This window comes from Castor canadensis, chromosome 6 (genome assembly GCF_047511655.1).
Source record: "Castor canadensis chromosome 6, mCasCan1.hap1v2, whole genome shotgun sequence".
Classification (NCBI taxonomy): domain Eukaryota; kingdom Metazoa; phylum Chordata; class Mammalia; order Rodentia; family Castoridae; genus Castor; species Castor canadensis.
The window spans coordinates 1,581,193-1,602,316 of record NC_133391.1 but is presented as its reverse complement, the minus strand read 5'-3'; the positions used below and the strand labels follow the sequence as shown (position 1 = coordinate 1,602,316).

General features: G+C 60.9%; 2 protein-coding genes across 3 annotated transcripts in view; one reads left to right on the top strand and one right to left on the bottom strand.

The window, feature by feature from the left end:
• Positions 1-7,169, top strand: part of Gna12 (G protein subunit alpha 12) — a 54,011-nt gene extending 46,842 nt beyond the window's left edge. For both annotated transcript variants that reach the window (XM_020159221.2, XM_074075441.1), the window contains exons 3-4: positions 3,680-3,730; positions 5,147-7,169. In XM_020159221.2, the coding sequence (XP_020014810.2) occupies positions 3,680-3,730; positions 5,147-5,716 (621 nt within the window). In that variant the 3' untranslated portion in view covers positions 5,717-7,169. The remainder of the gene's footprint in view (positions 1-3,679; positions 3,731-5,146) is intronic.
• Positions 7,170-12,440: 5,271 nt separating this feature from the next.
• Amz1 (archaelysin family metallopeptidase 1) lies at positions 12,441-20,418 on the bottom strand. The gene is given in 12 exon segments (XM_074075362.1): positions 12,441-13,099; positions 13,102-13,182; positions 13,185-13,383; positions 14,799-14,969; positions 15,201-15,332; positions 15,430-15,583; positions 15,585-15,648; positions 18,559-18,636; positions 18,639-18,722; positions 18,867-18,940; positions 19,016-19,152; positions 19,585-20,418. Coding segments are annotated over 12 exon segments (1,782 nt in total). The 5' UTR covers positions 19,921-20,418; the 3' UTR covers positions 12,441-12,827.
• Positions 20,419-21,124: the final 706 nt, after the last annotated feature.

Sequence of the window (21,124 nt, the reverse complement as noted above, 5' to 3'; positions counted from 1 at the left end):
AAAGACAAAAGGGCTGGCATGGCTCAAGTGCAGAGCCCCTGCCTAGCAAGCACAAGGCCCTGAGTTCAAACCCTGGTACAGTCAGAAAAAAGAAGTTTTAGTTTTCATTTGTAATACCGTAGTTCTTGGCAGTTTGGGGGCTATTGAGGTCTCTGATATCCTTTCCGTATTTTATTTGGGGACAGGGTAATAAAAACCCCAGGGCTTTCTATAAAGAACGCCAGAGGCCAAGATGGCCCCAACCCCTCTGGAGCTAGCAGGTGACTGGTGCCAGCCCAGGCCCAAGATTCTCCCTCTGCCAGCTGTTAGGGTTCCCCATCTTAGGGGCTTTCTGTACCATTACTGTTCTGATGTGGGACGAGCTTTTTCTACCGGGCCCTAGATGCTGAGCAGAACTCCAGAGATCAAGCCAGGCGTGCTGTGTCTGTGATCCCAGCAGGGGAGGTGAAGGCAGGAGGGTGTGCCTGGTGACCCTGTCTAAAATGAAGAGCAGTAGTCAGGAAAGGACAAAGCTGTTAAAGGTGGAAATGTCTGGGCAGGCGTCGAGAGTCAGCACACGCGGCTCCTTCAAAGTGCACGAGCCTGGGAGCCGAGGAGGTGCGTACGGCGTTTCTTCTGAGGTTCATGGCCTCTGACCCTACGTTCTGTTCTCCATGCGGGACACAAATGAGCAAAACGAGCCCTCAAAGCAACACGAGCGAGCAGGGCGTGGGCAGAAGCCCGGCACCTCGCTTCCGGGCCCTGTGCTCTCAGGGGTCATCCGGCTGGGCATGGGGCACGCACCTGTAATCCCAGCAGATGGGGCAGGAGGATTGTGAGTTCGAGGCCAGGCTGGGCTACATAGTGAGACCCTTTCCTAAAAAAAAAAGTGTCACTTGTCACCTGGGAATGTCCTCATCTGGGGTTTGCTGCCCTTTTCTAAGCTGACAGTGACTGATAGCCATTTCCTTGGTAGGAACCACTGTCATTCCCATGTCACCGCCCCTCCTCCCACAGCATGCTTTCTGCTTTTAGAAGACTAAAAGGGACAGGTGCATCCTGTGCTGGCTACAGGGCTTCTGTCACCCCTCGCACTGGGAGGACTCGTTTCTGATGACTCCTGTGATGGGGATGTGTCTAAGCCTCGAAGGACGACTGTCGTGTGGACTCTTGGCACAGTGGACTTTCTTCACAACTGTGCAGAGAGAAGACTGGCGCCGTCAGGTCAGGCTCTGGCTGAGGCTCCTCTCCTGGCCTGCAGGTGGCACCTGCTCACAGTGTCCTCACGCGGGAGAGGGAAAAAGAGAAAGAGAGAGCACTCAGTGTCTCTCCTCCTTAGGGCGCCTGTCCCACTGTGACACCCCACCTTCAGATCTGCGCACTGTCACAGAAGGGGGAGGAAACAGACATTTGGACCATTAACAATGCAGACGGGGCCACCTTCAAGCCAGGCAAGGCCACAGGGAGATGCCACCTTGCACCCACAGTGACAGTGGATGACAGCAGTGGGGATCGGAAAAGGACAGGTGTTGGCGAGTATGTGGGTCAACTGGAACCTGCCACTGTGAGGGGTGGCAGCTCCTTGAAGAGCTGTGCGGTTACCACGGGGCACTTCCACTCGCAGACGCACGCCCCGACAAACCGAGAACAGATCTCACACAAAATTCACAGCCCCGTGCACAGCAGCTGGAAGGGGGGAGCAGGCGGACAGATGTCCATCAGCTCGCAGGCGGACGTACACACCTGGCGCCAGGGAGGGGCGAAGCTCCCATGGACCTGCGGCGAGGGTGCCACTCGACACCTCGGCCCGGCGCGGGCAGCAGCTTTGCATGGGTACTGCTGGGCATGGTGACAAGTGCTGTCACCACGTCCCCTCACCTGTCTGTGCTTCACAGGCACAGCGAGTCCATGTTCTTGTAAGCGCAAGTGACAGGCAGGCAGATGGATCAAAGCATGTCCTGGTCTTAGCTCCGTGCTGGCCGTGTCCCATGGCCACGCTCTGGAGAGGCCTCGAGGTCATGGGGACACAAGGCCGCCCTTTGTCTACACAAAGCAGTGCACAGCATTGGCACCTCGTGTCTGCCACCTGCAGCCTGTCCTCATGTTGGGCTGCTGGCACTTCCACCTGGCCTTTGTTACAGCCAGTGCTGTGGGAGGGACCCGAGCGTGACATATCACGAGCCACAGACACAGGGACAGCAGAGCGGGGCCGGCAGTGACTAAGTTCCAGTCAGTGCTGTGGCTTGCGCTCCCTTCCCGCTCCCTGTCCTCCAGCCGTGCGGGACAGCTCCGTGGCTCGGGTGGCCTTCTTACCCATGAGGCTCCCCACTCTTGTGCGTCCTTCCTTGAGGATTGAGGCCACCAACGTGCAAAATGGCAGAGTCACAAATGACTGTGCACCCAAAGAAGAAAAGCCACCGCAAGCCAGCCAACGAGGCACTCTGGTGAAGAAAGGGACAGCAGAGCTTTTCGTCAGCATCTGGGCGTGTGAAGCCCGTTTGGAGGGGTGACTTCAAACTCTGGGCAAAATCGCTTTCCAAGTGAGACAGGCTGGCCTGGAACTCGTGATCCCGTCTGAGCCCCCAGTGCTGGGCTCACAGGCGTGGCCACCATGCCTGCCTCGCTAAGTGTTCGACGTTTAGGGTGTCGTCCCCTCACATTGTGTCCCCACAGCATTCTCACTCCACGTCTGCACTGCTTGGGTGAAACCCGTCACTGCTGTGACTGTGCCCAGCAATCCCACGTAGCAGGGCTGGCAAGCATGCACTACCACATCCAGCTCGTTTGTCAAAATGGGGTCTTGCTAATTTTTTGCCCATGTTCACAGCCTGTGTTCACTTCACACTTGGGGGCACCCTCCCTGCTGACCGTGGTCAGCACCATAACAGGGACCCGGTGTCTCTGTCTCATGGACAGAGTGTTCTCCTTCCTGTCATCCCCAAAGATGCTGTCACTCCTCATCCTTTGTCCTGTGAAGTCACAGGCAGCAGTTTTGTGACAATCTTGTCACTTGCACAGTGACAAACCTGGAATGTCGCCTTGCCGTGCAAGTGTGTGTCCCCTCGCCCCTTTGGACACTTAGGGTGAACTTTGTGCGGGGGGTCGGGGGGAGGGGGAGGGCAGCTCATCCACAACCCCCTGACAAGGCAGCAGGTGAAAGCAGGGCTGGCCTGGCTGGTGTCCATCCTTGTCCTCTGCCATCTGCGCTCTGAGGGAGACTCGGCAGGACATTCCCTGACCGTTACTGAATTTGGATGTTAGATGAGGTGTTGAGGCCTCTGGGTCCCCCGTCCCCCATGGGTGCTGTGGTGCACGGGCCTGTGGAGGGGACTTGGTTCCATCCAGAAGGGAGACATCCACCACGGGGATCCAAACTCAAGCTTCGCCATGCTCCTCCCGTACATCAGCTCTCAGTGTGTGAGGTCGTGGGGTGTATATGGACCCTAGGAATGGCTTATCTTTGTCCCCTCTCCTCAGAATGGACTGTCCCTTGGGCAACACCTGCCAGAGGCAGAACTGAAATCTGGAGTCTCACTTCTGGTCCTGGCCCTCCTTGGCAGTGTGGCCGTCCACGTCCCCTACTTGCACCATGACACCAGAGCAGCTCTGAACCCGTGTCTGCCTCTGCCCTGTTCAGTCTTTATTTGTGGTCGGAGCTCCACGGTCCACACTGAGTCTGCGTGTTCTTCCCCCATGACAGGGCGAGTCGGTGAAGTACTTTCTGGACAACCTGGACCGGATCGGCCAGCTGGTGAGTGACACGGCCTCCAGTCTGCCCTCCCACCTTGTCCTGTCCAGTTACCGTGGACAGTACTGTCATGTCGGACCTCTGCTGACATGTGTGCTTGGTCTAGGTGGAGGGGAGAGGTGCTCTGTTAGGTGACTTCACCTAGATCACCACTCGGGACAGAGAAATCCTGTGGTCCCCGGAGGATTTCCCATAACTCGTTCTTGTGGGGAATTCAAGCGTATGCAAAAACAGACGGCACAAAGAGGCCACAGTGACCACTCCCAAGCCACCCCGCTCCCCACCCTCTCCCCAGGAACACATCCACCACCACAGTGCTTCAGAAGCCACCGGAGTCATGGTGCGCGCCCGTAATCCCTGCACCGGGGAGGCAGGGGCAGGAGGATCGAGAGTGTTGGGCCAGCCTGGACCCTGTGTAAAAAAACCAAAAATAATAACAATAATATTTTAGTGTGTACCCCTAAAAGGTCAGGCTCACAGCCAGCTAAAATGCTGGGGAAATAAGCCAGGGTGCATCGATGCCAGGCGAGTCCCGCGTAAGACTCCTCGGTTGCTCACTAACGTTATTTGCATCACCTTCCTGGCAAGAGCCGCACTGACTTTCGTCCCTGACGTTCCCCCTCTGGAGGCCTTCCCGCCTTGTTTCTTCCTCAGTTTATGACCGAAGTCATAGGATCGCTCATCCGGTCGGGTGTCTTAGTCTGGCCCTTGCAGGTCTGTCCCTGGAGTGTGATCGCCAATGTCCTTGTGTCCCCCGTGAGCTGAAGCTAGCCCTGCAGGTCCATTGTGGTCACATTTGGGTGTTTTGACGAGGCCACCGTGTATGCAGCCGGGGGCTCCGGTCACTGGGGACGTCACGCAGCAGGAGCCGAGTGGCTTGAGCCTCACTCGCTTCCCGAGGGCTTGGGGCTCAGCTGCCCGCTCGCAGCCTCCACAAAGCCCCGACTCCCGGCTTCCTCAGCACCAAGAAAACATGTTCCAGTGTTTTGAGGTTAAATAGCGCTGTAAATCCTAAATTCGGTTAGCTCATGAGAAGGCACCAGCGTGTCCAGGCTCTGAAGTGAGAAGAAGTTTCGCTGTCTGTGGTGGAGACACAGGAGAGAGTGGGCGGGATTTTTTTTTTTTTTTTAGGTACTGGGATTTGAACTCAGAGCCTCATGCTGGCTAGGCAGGAGCTCTGCCACTTGAGCCATGACCCCAGCCCTGTTTTGTGATGGTTTTTTTCAAGATAGAGTCATGAACTATTTTCCCAGGCTGGCCTCGAACCTCGCTCCTCCTCACTTCTGTCTGCTGAGTAGCTGGGATTACAGGTGTGAGCCACTGCCCCTGGCTGCCCTACCTGTGTGCCATCTCTTTGTTCTAATTTTCTCCTCTTCTTTCCTTCCCTCCTGAATGTCTCCTTTGTCCCGAATTTTCTAGAATTACTTCCCTAGTAAGCAGGACATCCTGCTGGCCAGGAAGGCCACCAAGGGGATCGTGGAACACGACTTCGTTATTAAAAAGATCCCTTTTAAGATGGTGGACGTGGGCGGCCAGCGGTCTCAGCGGCAGAAGTGGTTCCAGTGCTTCGACGGCATCACGTCCATCCTGTTCATGGTGTCGTCGAGCGAGTACGACCAGGTGCTGATGGAGGACCGGCGCACCAACCGGCTGCTGGAGTCCATGAACATCTTCGAGACGATCGTGAACAACAAGCTGTTCCTCAACGTGTCCATCATCCTCTTCCTGAACAAGACGGACCTGCTGGTGGAGAAGGTGAAGGCCGTGAGCATCCGGGCGCACTTCCCCGACTTCCAGGGCGACCCGCGCCGGCTGGAGGACGTGCAGCGCTACCTGGTGCAGAGCTTCGACCGCAAGAGGCGCAACCGCAGCAAGCCGCTCTTCCACCACTTCACCACGGCCATCGACACCGAGAACATCCGCTTCGTGTTCCACGCCGTGAAGGACACCATCCTGCAGGACAACCTCAAGGACATCATGCTGCAGTGACGCCCCGCGCTCCCTCGCGGCTCCTCCCGCGCCCTGCGACACGCGCGATGGCTTTGCCCTGTCACCGCAGGCGTCACCGCACACCGACCCACAGGCGCCTCAGTAGCTGGCGGAGGGGCCGCGCCACCTCCTAAGTGACCACACGGCCCTGACCGTGGTGCCGGGGCCCTGTCCACCTGTCCCCCGCGGCTGGCACTGTGCCTTAATGCCCCTGGCCGGCTCACCCAGCGCCACCGAGCACGCGCACTGGTGCTTTCCCTCCTCACCCCTCCCGCACGCCCAGTGGCCTTTGTCACACAAACCACGTGGCCTTCACACCGTTCTCGGTCCGTCCGACAGCGGGCGGCGTGTAGCGTTTACTTCCTGGGGAGGTAGAGCCCTGTGTCCCCGCGGTGGGCTGGGAGTGTCGCAGCTGCCCCGGGGTCCCCGGCAGCTGGCCTTTGACGATGCCAGAGGCCCTGGAGACACACTGTCCCCCCACCAGTGCTGACTCCTGTCGGGGTCCCTCGCTCCCACCCCGGCACACACAGGGCAGGTGAGCGCCGTCACACAGCCCCGTGGGGTGTGCATGCTGAGCTGAGCTGCTCCGCTCGGCCTGCCTGTCCCCTGCTGGTGCCTCCTGCGTCACAAACTGCATTCCAAGCCTGCCCCTCTGGGCCGCTGGCCTGAGGAGTGTGCGTGGCGTGGAGACTGCTGTCACAGCATTGAAAGCAAGAGGGTCCCTGCAGGTCACCCGTGTGGCCCAGGCCCTGTCCTGCCCACGCCGCTCCTGTCCCCAGTCGTCTGTGTGTCACTCTGGCTGATTCAGACACCAGATAAGCAGGAGTCTGCTGGTGCTCGGGGCACCGGGAGGCTGGGGCCTGGCGTCAGTGCTGAGCAAGGCTCCCAGCATGGAGGGACGGGGGCCGCGCTCAGAGGTGAGGGGCCCCGTAGGGGACATCGGGATAGTGGTGAGTGACATGCAGTGAGTGTTCCCTGCCCGGGTGTCTTGTGAAAGTCAAGGTCCATTAGGATGGAGAGTCCGGGGGACACAAGCCGTTCCTCCACCACCAGGGCTCAGGGCCAGCCATGTCACGGGCAGCACTGTCCCTCTGTGGCCTGCGAGGGGGAACAGAAGCTCGCGAGCAGCCGGCTGCACAGCTGCCACTTGGCAGAAGGTGGCTCGGTGGCCACTGACCCCGGATGTCCCCTTCAGTGTGCGGAGGAGGGGACACCCCTGCCCCAGCTCTGTGACAGGTCCCTGGGGGGGAGGACCGTCCACAGGGCTGGACTCACATCACATACGACTTCTCCTCGTAGCTTCTAACCCATTTGTCTCCAGAACCTTAGGCTTTGTATTATTTTAATGTCACTGTCACCCTTGACCGTGTCCCTTTTGTTGTGATGGAGGAGCGGGGATCTGTGCCGCATCTGTTATCGCAGAAATGTAACAATAAACTTCCTCACAATACGACCTTCCTCCTGGTCATGCTGTCCCCCAAGACGCAGAGGCTTTTCCGGAGCTGCTTTAACTCCTTGTAGAAACCGCGCTGATCGTCGCTGGCATTTCTAGACGCCTCCAGAACTGCTGTTCCTGTCCGCTCCCTACTTCGCTAAAGACAGGTGAGCCGGGCTCTTTTAACTCCAAGATAAACAGTAATATAACAACTTTGAACAAGCCTGCGACTCGTGACTGACTGCCTTGGGGTCTGGGGACACATTCTCTAATGTGGGGTTGTAGGGCACAGGTGGACGCTAGGGACGGGGCCAGGCCGGCCCCGCCACCTCCGCCTCCCGCTTGCTCGCCTCGCGCTGGCTGGGAGGACCGGCTTGCAGACAGCGCGGGCCGTTCAGGTGTAAAATATCACTCAGCATTTAAGACCAGCACTGAGTCATTTTTAATTTTCATGCCCAAATGTCAGAGCAAAGAACTCCAGTTCTCATTTCATTTGAAGTTTTCACTGTCGATTAACACTTTTATTTCTGCATTTCAAAGGCTGGCATGGGCCGGGTGCCGGTGCTCACGCCTGTAATCCCAACTATTCAGGAGGCAGAGGTCAGGAGGATCACAGTTTGAGGCCAGCCTCAGCAAATGGTTCACGAGACCCTATCTCAAAAAAAAAACCCTTCACAAAAAAGGGCTGGAGGCGTGCCTAGCAAGTGTGAGGGAGGCCATGAGTTCAAATCCCAGTGCCACCACCAAAACAAAGGGCTGACGTGAGAAGGCCACCGTGAATACTGGGGTTTATTGGGTTTCTGTTGGTTTTTGTGTTTCGCCCTTTGTGGGACTGGGATTTGCACTCAGGGCTTCACACTTGCAAACAAGCGCTCTACCGCTTGAGCCGCACCTCCAGCCCATCCATTTTGCTCTGGTTATTGTGGAGGTGGGGTCTCACAAGCTATTTACCAGGCTGGCTTTGAACCGTGATCCTCCTGGTCTCAGCCTCCCCAGTACAGGTGTGGGCCACCAGCCTGGGGATTTTTTTGTTTTGTTTTTTAAGACGGGGTCCAGCTGTATAGCCCAGACTGACCTTGAACTCGCGATCCTCCTGCCTCATCCTCCCAAGTGGCTGGGATTACAGCCGCGCCTGGTGTAAATACCGTTTTGAATGAAGGCCCCCGGGGCACATGTTGAACGCATGGTACACGAGTCACACAGGCGGGTGAGAGCGAGAAGCACTGCTGTCGGTGTGAGGGCGGGGGACCTGGTGACTGAGCTGAAAGCAAAGCAACCCCGGGGGTGGCAGGTCACTGGTGGCCTCGGCCTCCCTCAGCCCTTCGCACCCAGAGTGGCTGCCTCAAGTGAACCACGGGTGTGGGAGGCTCTGCCGTCCCCCGCACTGGAACCTGAGGACTGCCAAGTGCTGGGTGTCACCTGGCCACATCTGTCTGAGCCAGAGTCTTGGAGGTGTCCCCAGGCATGTCTCCAGAAGCAGAGCTCTCCTGTGAGCTCTGATGTGGATGTAGTACAGATGGCAGGTGCACAGCAGCCAGGCGGGAAGGTGAGGTGAGTGCTCATGGTGCAGGGCTCAGCTTCACTTCCTTCCCTCTGCCACTTCCTCACCGCGCGTCCCCCAGTGCTGGCGTCCCTGGTCCTTTCTCACAGCCTTCGACAGGAATCTCACCCTACCCAGGGGTTATTCAGCAGTTGTCGCCATTTCTCAGGCTGGTAACGGCCACGCGTGCAGAGACGTGGCGCGAGGCCGAAGAAATGGTGCTGGTGGCACAAATAGAAGTGACGTCCCCTGTGAGCACACGGAAAGTGGCTCACGCGGAAGGTGTCACCCTGACACTGGAAATTAAGGACACAGGAGTGAGTGTTGATGAAGTGACCTTGGGGATGACGTGAGCGAGCTGTCCCTGGCACGGGAGCAGCTGCTCTTCCCTGGGGACAACACTGGCTTCTAGAAGCAAAGCCTTGCAGGGAAACCTGGCCTGAGGATGGGTGGCCGCGGCCGCCGTGTGGAAGGCCATGAGCAGGAAGTACCTGGGGACACCTGTGCCCGGTGGCCTCCCAGACTTAGTTCAGGTCAGTGGCGTTTGTAACTCGGGGGAAATGAGACACTCCGTATGTCACTGTCACCTGAGCCTCGGCACCAAGGAGCCTGCATTCAGTCCGTTCCCCCTTGTGCCGAACTTGACAGATGGGGTCTCGCTGCGGCGCCCAGACTGGCGTCCTCCCCTCCTCCTCCCGAGGGCAGGGATTACAGGTGTGCGCCACCCGCCCGACCGGACAAGAACAGTGCCACGACGGGTGGTGGCCAGGCAGGGCTGGTCAGGGGCACGCGGGCGTGGGGGACCCTCGTGTGGCGGGGTCCACAGCCGGCTTGAGGCTCTGTCCTCAGGAGTCCCTCGGGGGTTCAAGGTGAAGCAGACAGGAAGGTGGGCACAACAGCTGGAGTAGGTGACACCTGGAGGCCCTGAGTTCAAAACCCAGTGCCTCAAAAAACCAAAATCAGTGGCCTTTGTCTGTTCCACACCTGCGCTGCCCTCCCGTTATGGAGGAGCCCAGGGTCATTCCCAAGAGACATGACATGAGGGCAAGTGGCCACAGCTTGGTCTGACTTCAGAAAGTTTTTTTTTTTTTTTTTTTTTTTGCAGTACTGGGGTTTGAACTTGGGGCCTTGCACCTGCCAGGCAGGCGTCACTGCTCGGGTCACTCCCCGGCCCTTTTTGCTTTAGTTATTTTTTTTAATAAGGTCTCATGTTCTTGGATCTGGCCTAGACTACAAAACCCATCTACTCCTGTATAGGTGAGATTACAGGTGTGAGCCACCAGCCTCGCTTATTTGTTGAGATGGGGTCTCACTAACTTTTTTGCCCGGGGCGACTCAAATTCCCAGTCTCCACCCCCGGGTGGCTGGGCTCACCACATCTTCTCCCCCACTGTCCCCTTGGAGCCTGACCGGTCCCTTCCATATCCTGCCCCTCACTGCCAGCGACCCCTCCAGGCCTTGGTCCCCTCTTCCCAGGAGCCTCTGGCAGCTCCATCTCCCTCCATTTCTGGGACTCCCTGTTGGAGGAAGGCGGGGCAGGAGGCACCGTGTGAGCACAGGTGCTGACCCCAGGGAAGAGAAGGTCCCAGGTGTGAGCTCAGGCCTGGGGAGGACTGTCCCCTGGCAGGACTGTCCCCTGGGTGAGAAAGTCCTCCAGTGGGGAACGGCCAGTCACCCACTCGGGTGGAGTCACCCCCCGTGCAGGTCAGAAGTGCTGACGTCAGGGCTCCGGCTTTACTGACCAGCCAACTCGTCATAACCGGTCAGTGCCACAAGGAAGCGGGAGGTGGCCCTCGGGTCACAGGAGGCACCAAGGAGGAGACATGTCACCTGTGCCAAGAAGGGACGTTGAGCTGTGGTCGGCCCACGAGGCCAGGCGCTCGGGGAGGTGAGCCCCACACCAGGGGTGGACGGGCGGGGTGGACAGGCGGCGCCATGAGGGGTGTGCAGGGCCAGGTGACGCCAGCCTGGCAGGAACGTTCATTAACGCACTCCAGGTGACACTTGGGCCTCACTCGGGGGCCTGGTTAGTTTCCTTTGTTGGTTTGCGGTGGCACTGGGTTTTGAACTCGTGGCCTCATACTTGCTAGGTATGCTTCTACCATTTGAGCCACGACCCCAATGCTTTGCTTTTTAGTCGTTTTTCAAATATTTTTGCCCACGCCAGCTTGGACTGTCACCTTCCTATTTTGTGCTTTCTGCATAGCTGGGATTACAGGCATGAAGCACCACACCCAGCTTATTAAGATGGGGTCTCACAAACTTGCACCAGGCCTGGCTTCAAACCCCGATCCTCCTCTCCGCCTCCAGCTGGGATTACAGACGTGGGCCACTGCACCCAGCTTGGCCAGTTCCTCTCTGCTTGGTTTGTGGAGAGCCAGGGATCCTCGGGAGGGTGTCAGGATGGACAGGCCATGCCCGCCCTGTGTCCCCATCGCCTCCAGCCATCACGGGAAGCATGGGGGTGGGGACGGGGCCGAACGCTCAGTGACCCCAGACATTTCTTGGAAATGGCTTTTTAAAACAAGCACAAGAATAACCTCGGTCAGTTATTTTGGGCTCGCACTGACAGGTGCTGTGCTGGACCAAGCAGGACAGGCTTGTCACCTGCAGCCACCGCCCTCTTTGCATTTCCCCCCCGGGGGCCGGAGCTGTCCCCTCGGTGCTTGGCCGTGTTGTCTTTGCCTTTGCTGTCCTAAGGACAGCCTTCTCCTGGGGTTTTCCTGACAGCGGGTCCCTCCGCGTGGCACCACTGTCCTCCCGGCCTGGCCTGGCCGCAGCCTCCGCCTGTCACATCTGACCCCGGCTGGGGCCTCGCCTCTCTGTACAGGAAAAGGGACGAGGCCCCAGCAGCTCCCGGCTCGGTTCAGGTGGCATCAGTGCCTCACCGCCCCGGGCTGCAGTGTGACAGCCAGGCGCTTCCCAGTGACCCAGGAAGGACATGGGGTCAGGCGGGGCTGGGCCGTGGCTCCCCAGCTGCCCCCGATTCTGCGTTGGTCACTGTGGAGCCTGCAGAGGCCAGCGTGGGAGGATGGGGATGGGACCTGGGACAGACCGAGTGCGGGTCAGGTCCCCACGGCTGAGGCCAGGGCAGCCGCACAAGCAGGTGACAGCATCAGCCCTGCTGGCCAGCTTCAGGGCAAACAGCGACAGGTGCCACATCCCCTGACGGGGTTCGGAGCTGGCCTGGGCAAGGTGGCAGGGAACTTGTGGAACCTAAATGTGGCCTTAGTGTCACCAGGAGCTCGGCTAAGCTGCCGCGGGCTTGATTCTGAACTCTGCAGATTTCTCTGCACAGGACATCAAGGTCAGCACCCCCCACCAGGGACAAGGGGCGCAGAGCCACGCCGCGCTCCTGACCCCCCAGGGCCCCGTCACTGATGGTGAGAGTGACACGGGGCCTAGCGATGCCCAGCGTGACCGAGACACTCGATCTCAGCTTCCGCAGCCCAGGGCTCCCGACGAGGCTGGCGACACTAGTCAACTCCACTTTGGTTTTTCAAACCCACCGTGGAGCTGGTGCAGTGGCTCCCGCCTGTAATCCCAGCTACACCCGTGGCTGAGACTGGCAGAAGGATTGAGGTTCCAGGTCAACCGGGGCAGAAAGTTCACGAGACCCCATCTCAACAGAAAGAAGCTGAATGGGGTGGCGCACGCCTGTCGTCCCGGCTACAGCGGCGGAAACCTACACAGGACCTGCGAGGTCCAGCTGGGCAAAACTTGAGACCCAATCTCAAAAGTGACCAGAGCCAAAAGGGCTGGGGGCATAGCCTGCCCAGCAAGCAGGGAGCCCTGAGTTCAAATCCCAGTACCACCAAAAAGCGGGGTCGTGAGAACCGACCCCGTCACCACTTGGCCTGACTGCCGTCCACAGTGTGGCCACCTGTCCCAAGATGGTCGCCCGGGCAAGAAGCCACAGCAGGCGACCTCCGAGGGTGACAAGGGCCCCTGCCTCCCACGCCGGAAACCTGCAAACCAGACGCCCGTCCGCTGCATTTGTCAGAAGGGACAAGGGGCCTGAGCGTCCTCGTGTCACGTTCAGAGACAATTGCGAAGTCCCTCGGGGTCACCTCACACCACAGAAAGTGGCCCTGCGTGTGTGGGTCCACGAGGAGCGGCCCAGGCCACCAGCGTGCTCAGTCACTGGCCAGCGTGGCCGCTCGGTGACCTAGGGACGTCCACCCGGCCGTGCTAATTCCCCACCCCAGCGACAGGGACGCCGCCTTGGAGCCCCTCCGCGTGCTCGGCCGCCGCCTCAGCGAGGAGGACTTGTGCCCCAGGACCCTCCACAGCCCCACGCCGTCACCATCGCTGTCCCCGCTGCAGCGCGGCTCCTGCCTGGGGACCGGGAGGCGGCCCGTGAACTTGTCCCACGGCTCCAAGGCGTCCACAGCCCTGTCCACCGCGCCAGCTGCTCCTCGGCCACCTCCGTTCCCAGGGCCTGGACGCACGAGGCCAGCCACCGCCCGTGCTCCTCGATGTCCTCCGCCTGTCCTCGGACCCCGGCTCGGGGAAGGCGTGACCCCACGCGTCCGCGGTGAGGGACTCCGGCAGGCTGGTGACAGCCTCTGAGCCACTCTCGCAGCCCACGCCTGAGTCACCACTCACGGCCAGGGTGTCGTCGGACACAGACCTCTCCCCGGCCTCCCCCGGCCATGTCCCCGCCGCTGCCCTGGTCCAGGCGTGGAGTCTCTGAGGAGGAGAGACCGGGTGAGGGACCCAGCTGCCTTTCGCCTGGCCACGGCTCGAGGCTATAATTGGAATGTTTGTAGCGGCACTGGGGTTTGAACTCGGGGCCTTGCAACCACTCGAGCCGCCCCAGCCAGTCAGAATTGCTTTCAGGGGAGGGAATCCTCAGCATGTATCCCGCGGGCCGGGCTTGGTAGCACACACTTGTAATCCAAGCTACGGGGGAGAAAGACTCGGGAGAAAGACACGGGCGATCCAAGACCACAGCCCAGTGAAAAGTTAATGAGAAGCCCCCCATCTCAAAAAAAACAGCAGCCATGGTAGCACACAGCTGTAATCCCAGCTATGCGACAGGTGGGGCCCGTCTGGGTCCCTGGCAAAAGAGCAAAATGAGCCGGTCCACGGCACCACGTTGAGCGCACGCAGAGCACAAAGGGCTGGGGCGTGGCTCGAGTGGCTGCAGGCCCCGAGTTCAAAACCCAGTGCTGCAAAAGGAACAAGAAACACCATCCCCCCACGCACGAGTTCTGCTGCATTTCTTGCCCGTGCGGGGCAGGTGACCTCCCGCACGGCGTCCCCGGGCCCCCTGCTCCCCCATGCACGGTGGGGCTTTTCCTCCGTGGCTCCTCGCCGAGTGCCCAGCTGACCAGGGCCCGTGCCAGGTTGGGGTGGGGAGAGAGGTTCAAGCCACAGAGGGTCCCCAGCCCAGCACCACCACACCAGGGGCCCAGGTCCCATGCAAACTGTCACCACAGGTGACAAGCCACCAGGGGCTCTGAGAGTCCCCACGAGAACTGCAGGAGCTGGGCCTTCAACTCGGGGGCCTCTCAGCGTCTGACCCCCAGCGCTCAGTGTTTCTGGGGTCTTGGCTGAAAACAGAGTGGACTTGAATAAGAAAACGAGTCAGGCACCAGTGAGCCACGCCTGTAATCCCAGCTACTCAGGAGGCAGAGATCAGGAGGATCACGGTTCAAAGCCAGCCCGGGGAAATAGTTCAGAGACCCTATCTCAAAAAAGCCCGTCACAAGAAATGGCTGGTGGAGTGGCTCAAGGGGTTGAGCGCCTGCCCAGCAAGTACAAGGTCCTGAGTTCAAACCCCAGTACTGAAAACAAAAAAGGTCCAAGTTGACGGACATCTTGAGGGAAGAATGAGGGGCCCTGCTCGGCGCCGTGCCACCAGCAGAGGGCAGCGCCCAGTGACCAGAGGAGGGGCTCGCGGCCTCCCGCCCTCCCTGTCTGTCAGGTCCCCTCCCTAGGGGAGGAGGAAGGGACACTGGGGAAGACGGGAGGACGAGCAGTAGCCCCAGTCTTGTGGCCTGAGATACAAGGCCACCTGCCCCGTGTCCTTCCACCCCTGCAGCCCACATCACAGCCACCGTTCTGGGTCCCCCGGGACCCAGAGGACCCCAGGCTCTCACCTTGTACCTGTCCACCAGCCTAAGCCCAGGACGCACTGCAGCCTCCGCGGCAGAGGGGACACAGGGCGGGGGCCGCACGGCCTCGTCCACGCTGAGAGTCCCCTGCGTGAGGCACCGAAGCCAGCGACAGCTGCCCAGGCCCAGAAGGTGGCAGGGCTCGTGGCACGCGGCCTTGAGGGACGGTCACCACCGCCTTACCTGACAGCTGTGACACCCGGGCAGCCCAAGAAGCCCACGCCCAGGCGAGGCCAGGCCAGATCCCAACAGCCGTGTGACCTTGGCCTCTGTCCCTCTGTAAACCGAGGGACCGTGCTCTGTAGTGAGGAGTGCTGGCACAAGTGACCCGGCGGAGGTCGCGCCCATCCCGTCCCGTGTCCCTCCAGCCGGCCCACACCAGGCCACCTTGCAGCACTGAACCAGGCCCAGGGCGCTGAAGCCCAGGCTCTGGTGCCCTGCGTCCTGTGGGGGTCCCGGAGCCATCTGTCCCCGCCTGCGGGAACTCCCCCGAGAACGGCAAAGCTGCAGGCGCCACTTCTGCAGGGCCGGAAAGGGGTGCAGAGAGGAAGGTGGCCTCACTCACCTTGGGGACTCCTTGGGGAGTCCTCGGTCACCACCCGTCCCTGTCCCCTGCTGGCCCTGGACCCAAGACAAGCCGGTCCCAGGAGGCGCCCCAAGTTCCCGTGGCTGTTTGCACACGTGTCACTGTCACCCTCCCCAGGAAGAAGAGGCCGAGGCCGGGAAGGACCTGGCCGAAGGTGGACGTCCAGGCCTCGTGAGGGTCAACCGCATGAGCCCAGCACGCACAGCGCGTCCCCCAGTTTGTCGTCCTTCAGGAAGGACAGGATTCCGCCTGGGGGACGGGAGGAAGAGCAGACGTCAGGGGACAGGCAGGCCCCGTCCTCCTCTCCCAAAGCCGCCATGGGACGCGGTGTGACAACCATGGGGTCAGGCCATGGCCCCATGGACGAGCAGCTTCCCCGTCTCTGCCTCTCCTCCAGCATTGCCAAGGTGGCCCGCAGGGTCGTCACCAGCCACGTGGGATTCCGAACACAGCCAGGCCACGAGACGGCCATCAGGGAATCCCACCTGGCCACAGGAGGGGACGAGCAGCCCAGTCCCCTGGGCCTGTGAGCGTGCCACCTCACACGGCAAAGGGACCCTGGGGCGCAGTGGGGGAGGTTGAGGTCAAGGGGGAGGGGGACACGGCCAGGTCTGTGAGCGCGCGAGCAAAGGGGACACGGAGGAGAGGCCGGGCGCGGCTCTGACACAGAGCTAGGGAGGGAAGGCCGGGTCCAGTGCGGTGGGGACAGCTGGAGGGAGAAGAGGGGACCATAGGACTCCGAGGGCCACTTGCGATCCTAGGCCCGTATGACAGGGACGCCACGCCAGTCACGTCCTGCTGCGGGGGTGGAGTGGTCTAAGTGACCATGGACCATGCAGGGAGAGGGGACACCAGGACTGTGGGACACTGTGACATCCTAGCAGAGGAGGAGGTCGGAGACAGCTCGATAAAGAGAGGAGGAAGGGGTGACCACAGGGTTTTCTGGTGGCCAGAGCCGTGCGAGAGCAGGGACAACAGAGGCCGCGTGGGAGGGGTGTTCACCATGGGGGTTCCGAGATGTCACAACAGAGAAACTGCCCAACTTTCCTGCATCTTAACTTAGAAAGTTGGGCACCAGTGTTCACGTCTGTAATCTCAGCTGCTTTGGAGGCTGAGATCGGGAGGATCGAGGTTCGAGGCCAGCCCGAGCAAATAGTTATCAAGACCCCATCTCCAGAATCACCAGGGCAAAATGGGGAGTGGAGGAGCGGCTCCACAGGGCATAGAGCATCTGTTTTGCAAGTGAGAAGCCCTGAGTTCAAATCCCAGTGCTACAAAACAAAAAAAGATCAATTTTAACCATACATTTGACCAAATTTCTATCCAAAATAGTGCACGCGTGTGCACTAGGAATTGAACCCAGGACCTCGTACTCTAGGCGAGGCAGCCCCTCATCCAAAATACTGACGTTGTTTGACGGCTCTGGGATTTGAACTCAGGACCTCTCGCTTGCCAGGCAGCACTTGAGCCGCTCCGCCAGCCGAAATCTCATCTCAACACAAACCAAAACTTAAGTTCGGATCTCATCCTGAGTTTTCGAGCCACCGGGTCTTGCCCAGTCACGTGGTCACCGTCCCGGGCCTCGTGGGTCTGGGAGTGACCGTGGGCAATGAGGGACTGGGAAATTTCCCCGGAGGGCGATGGTGACGGCTCTGGACGGAATTGTGTCCCCCAGGCCTCGTGGGGGACAGTCGCCTCCGTGAGCTCCAGACGCACAGCACAGACTCCGGCCCTAACTCCAGGACCTGACTTACAAATGCATCTGACAGTCGAGTCAAGATGGGGTCACCCTGCCCTGGACCCTGCCTCACGGAGTCCTCGCGGTTAACGTGCGTGCCCCCGCCGGGGCCCCGTCAGCCCTGACGCGACATGCCGCTCCGTGCAGCCTGGGCTCGGGTGAGGGGAGCAGTGGCGGGGGCAGGCGCCATGGAGCACACCTATAATCCCAGCCGTCCAAGGCCAGCCTGGGCAGAAGAACCGGCGCAAGTGGCAGAGCGGCTGCCTAGCAAGCAGAGGATCCCGAGTTCAAATCCCAGCACTGAGCAAGAAACTGATATAAATCACAACGACCTCAATGGCTGTCCCCATGGTGGGGAGCAGATGGTGACCCTGGTGACAGCCCTTTGCTCCAGCTGCCACCCCAGAGTACCACACCCCGGGAGGGATGCAGACCGTACCCGAGGGTCACAGAACAGCTCAGAAAAGCCCCACGTCCTGGTCCCAGCAAGGGCCGAACATGATACACCACGAGACAAAGCAACCGAGCCAGGCCAGGCGGGGTGGCTCATGCCTGTAATCCCAGCTACGCGGGAGTTGGAGATCAGGGGATCGCAGTTCGAGGCTGGCCTGGGGAAAAAAGCGAGACCCTATCTCAATGAATGAGCCGGGCGTGGTGGTGTGTGTCTGTAATCCCAGCTATGAGCGAGGCTCAGGCAGGAGAATCACAACCTGAGGACGGCCCAGGCAAAAATGCCAAACCCTGGCTGAAAGGCCGAGTTCCGTTGAAGCCACAGCTGAAAAAGGATTTAGAGACAGAATTAGCAGAAGTAAACGTGGCCGTGGGCATCCAGACGGTGACTTTGGACATTTCAGAGCAGCTGTGGCCGGTGGGAGGGGGACGGGGGACACAAGGGGCCACCAAACTCACCTACAGACGGTGACGCTGGCGATCTGAGGCAGAACCCACCAGGAGCTACAGGAGTGAGAAGCGTGGGAAGCCGAGGGACTTAACATGGCCAGGAGCAGAGCGAGTGGGGACACTGCGGGGCAAGGACAGGGACTGAGGCACAAAGACCCAAAACACGAAACTCAAAGGAGAGACGCAGAGTGAAACGGGCTCCTATACACCCGACTGGAGCCCTAGGGAGAAGAGCCGGCAAGGCTTGTGACGGAGACAATGGCGAGAGCTCGCCTGGGTCTCGTCTACCAAGAGCCCCACTGTCCAGCGGCCAGCAGTGTGGGGACACACGCCGAGGCCTTTGCCGGGACAAAAGGCTGGAGACAGGCTGAGTGGCTTTGAGGGACACTGTGTCCAGAGCCCCTGGGTCCCCTCCTCCTCCCCCAACGGCCCGGAACCGATGTCACCCCCAGAAAAGGTGGCAGAGGTTCCTTTCTCCCGCCTGGGTGTGGCCGTCCCTGCGTCCCTGTCCCCTTGCTCACCTGTGTGCAGCTGGAGCCCGTCACTGTCCCGGCTGGGGCGCGAGGAGCAGCGGATGGCGGCCAGGGCCACCGAGGGTGGCACTTGACCGGCAGGCCCTGGAAGGCCTCGGCGCAGCCGCGCAGGTGCTCCAGCAGGGGGCGCCACCACAGCCCCTCGCTCAGGTCTGGGGACACAGGGCCCTGTCAGTCCACCTGCGCCCCGGCCACCTGCCCGGGCGCCCAGACAGACAGACAAGGCCAGTGCCCGGGCGTGAGCCACGGCCCCACGCGGGGACTCCGAGGGTCCAGGGCAGAGCCTGAAAGCTGACCGCCTGTGACCGGCGAGGACAGGTGGCAGGGGTGGCAGCTCTCACAGCTGCAGAAAGCCAGCCTGGGGACAGTCCTGAGGGACAGGGAGGACAGACAGACACAGGCCCCAGGCAGAGAGCAGGACAGAGTCCCCAAGCGGCGTCCCCACCCCAGGTCTGTTAGGTTGGGGTCAGCGAGGTGCCACGTCCACACGGGCAGAACCCACAGGCCGCAGGGGGACAACAGGGCCCATGTGGCTGCCATGCTCTGCTCCTGAGCGGTGGGGACCCTGCGATGACACTGACCCTGCGGCCAGGACCAGGCCAGCTGGGGCCGAAGCCCGGCTGTCCTCGGGCTTGCAGTGACCCCAGCCTCACGGTGAGAGCCCAACACCACCGTCCTCCCAAGGTGACAGCCACCACACAGGGCTGCCCACATCCTCCTCCCACCCCAGCTGAGCTGGCCTCCTGGCCCCAGTGGACACTGGCCACGCTGCTGGTCCCCAAACTTTCACTGTCCCCTGTGTCCACCCGACATCAGCCTGGCAGGACATGTGACCTTCCCAGCCTCAGTCTCCTCACCTGTGAAACGGGCCGACCCACCCTCGGCACCCCACAGCGCACCTGGCACAGAGGGCCTTTGGCAGCACTGGGATTTGAACTCAGGGCCTCACGCGTGCTAGGCAGGGGCTCCACCCTTTTTGCTGTAGTTGTTTTCCAGATGGGGTCTCAGTTTTACACCCAGGAGAGCCTGGACCACGATTCTGCCGCTTTCGCCTGCAGGGTGGCTGGGATTACAGGTGTGCGCGGCGGCACCTAGGGCTGCAGGTAGACGCGGCCGCGCTGGCCCCGCCGCAGGGCTGGAGTCCTCGGGCCGCAGCCCAGCAGTCGAAGGCAGAGCAGACGAGCAGCAGGCTGGACAGCGTCCGCCCGGGGTCGTGGCCTCGGCCAGGACCTCTCCACCGGGGACAGTGGCCATGTACAGCTGCCGCAGGCCCGCGTCGTGTGTCACCAGGGCGTCCCTCAGGGCCCGGGGGCCGAAGCTGAACTCCTGGGCTGGGCGGCACGGCAGCATGGCTGGCAGCTGGCGCTTCGTGGACGTCCCAGGACATAGCCACCGTCTGTCCCCGAGCCTCCCCTCGGGCCGACGGGAATGGCTGCCAGGGGCTCCCGGCAGACGGACGCCTGGCTCTGCCCGAGGGGACGCATGGGCTCCTCCAGGTGTGCGGGCTCTGCGGTCACCACTGACCTGGACCTGCGGGCCTCACACTTGGGCCACTCATCCCGTTTGGTGACGGATTCTGTGAAGATGGGGTACACCATGCCTGGCTGTTGTTAAGATGGGGTCTCACTGACTTTTGCCCTGGCTGGCCTGATCCTCTGTCCTCCCCATCTAACCTCCCACGTGGCTGGGATTACAGGCGTGAGCCACTGCACCCAGCCCACAGACAGCCGATCGTCAGAGGTAAGGACACGGGTCTGTTCCATCAACACCCCGTGCGGCGGCCACCTCGCCTCCCAGCGAGGGTCACTCCTGACCTCCCACAGTCCTCCAGGTGCAGTGGCTCGCGCCTGTGACCCCAGCGGAGATCAGGAGCACCGTGGTTTGAGGCCAGCCCAGGCTGACAGCTCCTGGCGATTAGAGAGACCCCATCTCAACAAACAGCCCAGGCGTGGAGGTGCACCCTGTCACCCGAGCCACACGGAGGCAGAGAGAAAGGAGGCTCGCAGGCCGAGGCTGGTCCCCACAGAACGCAAGACCGCACCTGAAAAAACTAACGAGAAAGCACTGGCAGAGCGGCTCAAGCGTGAGGCCCGGAGTTCAAACCCAGCACTGCCAAAAAAAAAAAGCCACAACCGGAACCCCCGCGGTTCCAGACGCCCCAAGGACAGGAGCGAGCTCGGGAGCGGGAGCGAGAGCGAGGCGGGAGAGACAGGGAAGCGGCCTTGCCCTCCGCACCCCTCGCTCCGTTCAGGCTTCGGGGACTGGACGGTCCCCACGCTGGGGCGCAGTCTGTCTGACTGAACCCCGGTTCTGACTGATGTCCTCGGACGCTCAGTCAAGGGCACCTGGGATGGACCTCATGGTGACCGAGGGCCCCGAGCTGGGGACAAAGCCCACCGGCTCCCAAGAGGACAGGTGGGGGCAGAAGTGTCACTAGTTAATCCCTGCCAGTCAGTGAGAGGTGACAAAGGCCACTGGGGACAGGAGAGGGGGGCAGTGGGGACAGGGGGCTCGGGTCCCTGCCACCAGCAAGGGTGGGCGTGGGAATTCAAGC